Source organism: Nanorana parkeri, unplaced genomic scaffold (genome assembly GCF_000935625.1).
Source record: "Nanorana parkeri isolate BGI_ZX_2015 unplaced genomic scaffold, ASM93562v1 scaffold56, whole genome shotgun sequence".
NCBI lineage: Eukaryota > Metazoa > Chordata > Amphibia > Anura > Dicroglossidae > Nanorana > Nanorana parkeri.
In genome coordinates this window covers 690969-696908 of record NW_017306324.1, presented here as the reverse complement: position 1 = coordinate 696908, position 5940 = coordinate 690969, and the positions used below count along the sequence as shown (strand labels likewise).

Sequence of the window (5940 nt, the reverse complement as noted above, 5' to 3'; positions counted from 1 at the left end):
GGCCCCCGCGTTGCACTTCCCTCTCCTCTTCTCCCTCTCTTCTCTCTCTCTTCTCTCTCTCTTCTCTCTCTCTTCTCTCTCTCTTCTCTCTCTCTTCTCTCTCTCTCTCTGTGAGCGAGCGACGGTATGCGTGTGCTCACTTCCTGATCTCTATAGAGTCGATGTGTGAGTTTCATTGTCGCACATCGGCTCGAACTATAAGGGTGATTGGAAATTACTCGCCTTATAGGTCTCCTTTTTAAGTAATATTGAGGAGGGGGGCTGGGGAGTTAATGTTTACCCTTACTAACCTTGTCTGTACTGTGCTGGCAGATCTCATTAGTTGTAATATGGATGTGAACACACTGTCTTAACAGAAGTTTAAAGCAGAACGCCAGAATAAGTGTCCTTAACCCTCGCAGTGGGGCTATTCCCCTGCAGACAACACTCTCCCTTCAGGTTTGGGGGCCAGTCCTCTGTGTCCTCCCTTACAATGCAGGACTGCTGGTCCTGCGTTGTTAAGTTGGGTTTGGGGGACTGTCTGCACCCCCAGACAAAACTGAGCATTTAACCATTTCAGTGCAAGAGGACCCCCCACGGTAAGGGTCCATTTAATACTCCTGCATCACTAACCTGGAGCAGCCGCCATATTTTTTGCAATACAGTTCTTGTTGAAATGTTTATTAGAAGACTCCCGGTCCAGGGATGTGTCTTGGTGCAGAAGTATGTTGATATAAAATCCCCGTATAACACTTCCAGGTACGAGAAGAGATTGTTCTGAGTCCCGTCACCGCATGCCTTGTGTGTGAAGCCTCTTGTTCCAGCCACTGCCTTACTCTCATCTGCCTGCTCTACTGACAACAAAGGATTCTGAGAGGAAATCGTGTTACTGATAACTACTGTGCCTGCCGTTTTTACAATAAAACTCTGAAAAAGTGTTTTTTTTCTCTTACTTTATTCAACAAAGTATAAAATATTTGTTCTTTGTACATTCATCATAAATAGACATTCTCTGTACACTGGCAGGCAGTTTTTTTGGTCTTATGGTGGAATCCAGTTTTGGCTACAGCAGGGGGGAGGGGGGTCGGTGTAGGTAGGTAAACATCGGCCCTCCACCTGTGGTTCCCATCCCATAATGTCTCTTGCGAGTCATGCCTGTAGCTGGCAGTCTTGCAATGCCTCGTGGGACTTGTAGTTCCAAAACAGCTGGAGGGCCGAGTTTCCCTACCTCTGGGATAGAGTGTAAAAGGGGGTGAGCCCCTCTCCCAGACCTCTGTGACTGATCTCTGGGGAAGAGATTTCCACTCATTTCCTGTCCTGATGAGCACCAAGCCATTGCTGTGAGCTGGATTTTACTTTTGTAGTTTGTTTCTTCTGAGGATTTTCTAGGGCAGCGGAAACAAAACTTCAGCTTGCCAACTGTTGTGGAACTACACGTCCCATAAGGCATTGCAAGACTTGGAATGACATTTCAGGGGCAGATGCATGATTGGATTTGCAGTTTCACCACAGCTGGAGGGCCAAAGTTGAGCTACCCTTGCACTAGGGCCTAGTTACACAAAGACGGAGCTAATTCTGAATCAATCTTTATATGCCATGGGGCAGCACATCTACCATCCATGGACCAATGAGGGCTCCTGGAGCTGGGCTTTGGTTTTCTGTAGTTGAAGTATGTTTTAATTCTGTACAATCCACTTGGTGCAGGGTGACCATTCTGAACCTGCATTGCCATGCGGATGAGCAGTAGGTTTTATTCTGATCTTTGCTACTTTTAAATGTTCCTCTGGCACAGGTAAATCAACTCAAACCACACCCCTGCGCTGGGACTTACAGGTGCCATGTAAACACAGACACTGGATTTGGCAGTAACACAAAAGTACAGAATTCAGAAACATGAACAGAAGTCCTAAGCATGGAGACCAATACCTGTCATACGGAAATGTTCTGTGCACTTGGCTCCGTCCCTTTCTCAAGCCGCCATGTATGGTAGATGTGCTTCCAACAAGGTTCATAAAATCCCACAGCCATCTACACGGAGCTCTGGTGCCTTTGTGTTGGCGCCCCCATAGGCTATCAGTGCGGCTCTAAATCCCCATCTACAGAAGTCTTAAGAATGCCAAAATGTAACCGAAAAGCCTTTCCTGCAGATTGCAGTGTTCCGAGTAAGATCTGCCATCTGTCTGTTTTGCTTCTTCGGGTTCCATCCTTTAGCGTTCCTGTGAATGGTCTGTAGGCGATATGACCTTATAGTCGCCGATGACCGGAATTAATGCGGCTGCTGTTAGTCGTCGTTCACTAGTAAGAAAGTTGAATGTGGCGCAAGCGTTGGGCTATGAAGGAGACGGAAAGACCATTAATAAAAATGGTTCTACTCAACACATACAGATAAAAGTTTGAGCATTTGACACTGCAGCTAATCCACCCAAATGTATATAGGGAACATAGCACACCCCTTACAGTGTTAACCTTCCCCATAAAATCTAATTGCTCTTGTTGCAGGAGTCATGACCTGTGTAGGATTTAACAAGGAGCATGTACACACTCCCACCACCTTGGGGTATAAATAATAATTGCTGTTCCCATAGTTCAATCACAACTGGTTTTCTTCTATATGAAAAGTAATTCTCTCCAGCCACCAGAAAAGGAAGGTAGAGCGCGCGCGCACAACCTTCACAGCTCATGCAAGGAGCAGTGTGTACAGCAAGCTTGAAGAAGCTTTGAAAGCAGCCTTCCGCTCCACATCTAAGGGCCCATTCACACTATTCTAGCCTCTAGTATAACCCCAAAACCCACCCAGCATGCTAAGCTTAGCCGTAGAGCACCAGACATAAAAAGTACCATGAGGCACTGCAAGCCTGACAGCCACACATATGACGTCCAGAGACAGAGGTAAGTCCGGATTTGTACTTCCTCACCGATGGAATGTCAAGGTTACCTAACCCTGCTCTACGGGAAAGAACATCCAACCCAAATGAGAAGACCTAACCCAATCTGACAGATAAAGGTGACTGCCAACACAGGACAATGGGCAGAATCTGTGTAGGTAAGCACACCTACCTAGCTGCTGGTGTCTCTATTTCATTGGCACACTTGGTTGACCACCAGTGGGAAGAGTCCACCATTTTATAAATTCCCTCTCAAACGGGGACATCTCCAGGTAATGGTGCTTCCAGTCCCTAGAGCAGGGGTAGCCAAACTCCGGCCCTCCAGCTGTGGTGGAACTACAAATCCCATGAGGCATTGCAAGATTCTCACAGCCAGAGACATGACTCCCGGAGAGAGATGCATCATGTGATTTGTAGTTTCACCACAGCTGGAGGGCCGGAGTTTGGCTACCCCTGCTTTAGAGGAACTCCCAAAATAAGGGATGGATGGGAAAGTCTTTCCAGCTGTAGGAGCTCTGGAAGACCCAAGGCTGACAGCCCGCTGATCTTCCCCAATGCAGGGTGGGAGATCCCACTGTGTCTATAAGGTTCACGACAACCCCCAAAATCCTATTTTGATTAATACAGATACTCACCGTGTCCTGAACCTCCACGGCCACCCCGTTTTGTCTCATTAACTTTAATAGATTTGGATCCAGTCTCTCTACACGGTCTCCTGTGCCCAAAACCAGGATCTCTGCCAGAAGAGAAAACGGATGTGAGATTTTGTTTTTACCTAAACCATTTATAAAAGGTATATACAGCATGTGACAGAACAAAGGGGAACACAATATGGTAAGCGTTTACATACACTTTGAGGGGGAAAGTCTAAAACACACATATGGGCTTTGTAATTGTATATAGAATATCTAATATATGTCAGAATCGGGTCCCCATCCCCCCACCATAAGGGAATGTTTCACTGATACATCTGGGCTGTAGCCAGTGGTGGACATGTGTGAGGAATGTGATGTTTGAAAATGCTGATTGACAACTGAGCGGTCACATCCAACTCTTCCACATGCTAACAAGCCACCGACTTAAAGGAACACAGAACTAGAAAAGGCTTTAAAAAAAAAAACTGACTGAGAAAAATGACAGGTTCTCTTGATAAGATAACACCCTCCCCCTTCGCTGAAATCTTTACCTTTCACTCCGCCAGCCAGAGCCCTTGGAAGTACTCGGTACTTCCGACATGGAGCAGCTTGTGACCTTTTTACTTTCCGCCCATGATGCAATGCTGAGGACTAACCAGCCAATCACCGGCCCCAAACACAGTCATGTGGGGAAGATTGTTATGCCGGTGTGAGCTCCAACATTGAGCTTACATTATGGCTGGAAAGAAGGGGGGGTTATAAAGAGAACCTGTCAGCTTGGCCTAAATAGACAAAGTAACAAATTCACATTAAAACATGTCACTTCCGTATTAAACTAAAACCTTCTTTACAGCAAGGATGAAGCCCCCCATCCACCTCCCTTACCTCCACATCATTATGTGTGTTACTCCAGCACAGGAGCATCGGTGTACCTAAAGCTTCCATGATTCTAACCAGACAGGTACTAGATATGTGGAACAATCACCCTCTCATTGGTTTATATGATCAATAAACGGAGACATTACCTATTCTGGGAACCAGTAAGCGGAACAACGATAAACTTTCGTAGGAAATGTCTTTATAGGAGCGAACCTAGACACAAGACAGAAACCGGATTCATTTCCAAATCTGACAGCAGAACAATGTCACTTAATATATACAGTTATGTCCTGACCCGGATCCCGGGCACCTTGGTAACTCTCTAAAGAAGTTCTCCATCCACATTGCCAGCGTCAGTATTACTATGGGGCTGTGAAAGTTCCCCTTAAGTGATAACATAACTTCCAAGACTGTGTACGACCACGGGGGAGCTTCATACTTACACGCCACTCCAAGATGGCCCTGGGGATAATGGCGCAGGGCCCGATAGTCTGATTCCCATTGATGATGAAGCCTTGACGGCTGTAGCTCTCCACAAACATCATATCTGGGGAGTCCCTTTCGATATGGGTCACAGTTGTCCTCTCGTAGAGCTCATCGCCAGTCGGGGAGAGGCGGTGGGACCTCTGCTGCTGCCTGTTTTAGAGAGAAGATGTCTGAATCGCAGCATTTTTAACATGAGACCTGCAGGGTCAGCGCTGGGGTTACACGGTGGGTCAGCGCTGGGGTTACACGGTGGGTCAGCGTTGGGGTTACACGGTGGGTCAGCGTTGGGGTTACACGGTGGGTCAGCGTTGGGGTTACACGGTGGGTCAGCGTTGGGGTTACACGGTGGGTCAGCGTTGGGGTTACACGGTGGGTCAGCGTTGGGGTTACATGGGTCAGTGTTGGGGTTACAGGGAGGGTTAGTGTTGGGGTTACAGGGAGGGTCAGTGTTGGGGTTACAGGGTGGGTCAGTGTTGGGGTTACAGGGTGGGTCAGTGTTGGGGTTACAGGGTGGGTCAGTGTTGGGGTTACAGGGATCACCCGAATGTCTATGTGGTCACAATATAAAGAGGACCCAAAACCGCCATCCTAAATTCGCTCCCTCCTACCAGAGGCATGTTACCTACCCCTACTACGCCCCAAGGAATTATAAACCTGCTTTATAGTTAATACTTATCCGGCTCACACACATGGCTGTCTCCATTTTCTATTGAGAACAGGTACACTTTATCCTGACAGCCCTGGCACAGTGAGTGTCTGTGTTCTGAAAACTAACACCATACTGGCAGCTGGGCAACACTACAGTGTGAGCCACTTTATTATTCCTCTGATGTCACCCAGCCTCGGGCCTGACGTACCAAGTGGGCGCTGTAATCGCTGACCCGTGCTTTATCCAGCGTGGAGCTGAAGCTCGCAGAAGTCGGAGGCCGAGAAAGGTTGATGGGATCATGATGACAACTGCAGAGAAGCTGGAAAGAAACAAATCAGAACAGAGGTGTGATTATTACAGGACAGTATGACACTGTGCCAGACACGCCGGGCCATTGCTACAACTCCATATACGCATACATGCTCAG

General features: G+C 47.5%; 2 protein-coding genes across 3 annotated transcripts in view; one reads left to right on the top strand and one right to left on the bottom strand.

Annotated features, from left to right (window-relative positions):
• The window catches only part of IMPDH2 (inosine monophosphate dehydrogenase 2), a 34757-nt gene that overhangs the window by 24235 nt on the left and 4582 nt on the right, over nucleotides 1-5940 (top strand). For both annotated transcript variants that reach the window (XM_018576126.1, XM_018576125.1), the window contains exon 14: nucleotides 739-760. In XM_018576126.1, coding sequence (XP_018431628.1) covers nucleotides 739-760 — 22 coding nt within the window. The remainder of the gene's footprint in view (nucleotides 1-738; nucleotides 761-5940) is intronic.
• The window catches only part of NDUFAF3 (NADH:ubiquinone oxidoreductase complex assembly factor 3), a 4634-nt gene continuing 880 nt past the window's right edge, over nucleotides 2187-5940 (bottom strand). The window contains exons 2-6 of the mRNA XM_018576081.1: nucleotides 5722-5832; nucleotides 4822-5014; nucleotides 4525-4591; nucleotides 3500-3600; nucleotides 2187-2309 (exon numbers count right to left, since the gene is read on the bottom strand). Coding sequence (XP_018431583.1) covers nucleotides 2187-2309; nucleotides 3500-3600; nucleotides 4525-4591; nucleotides 4822-5014; nucleotides 5722-5813 — 576 coding nt within the window. The 5' untranslated portion in view covers nucleotides 5814-5832. The remainder of the gene's footprint in view (nucleotides 2310-3499; nucleotides 3601-4524; nucleotides 4592-4821; nucleotides 5015-5721; nucleotides 5833-5940) is intronic.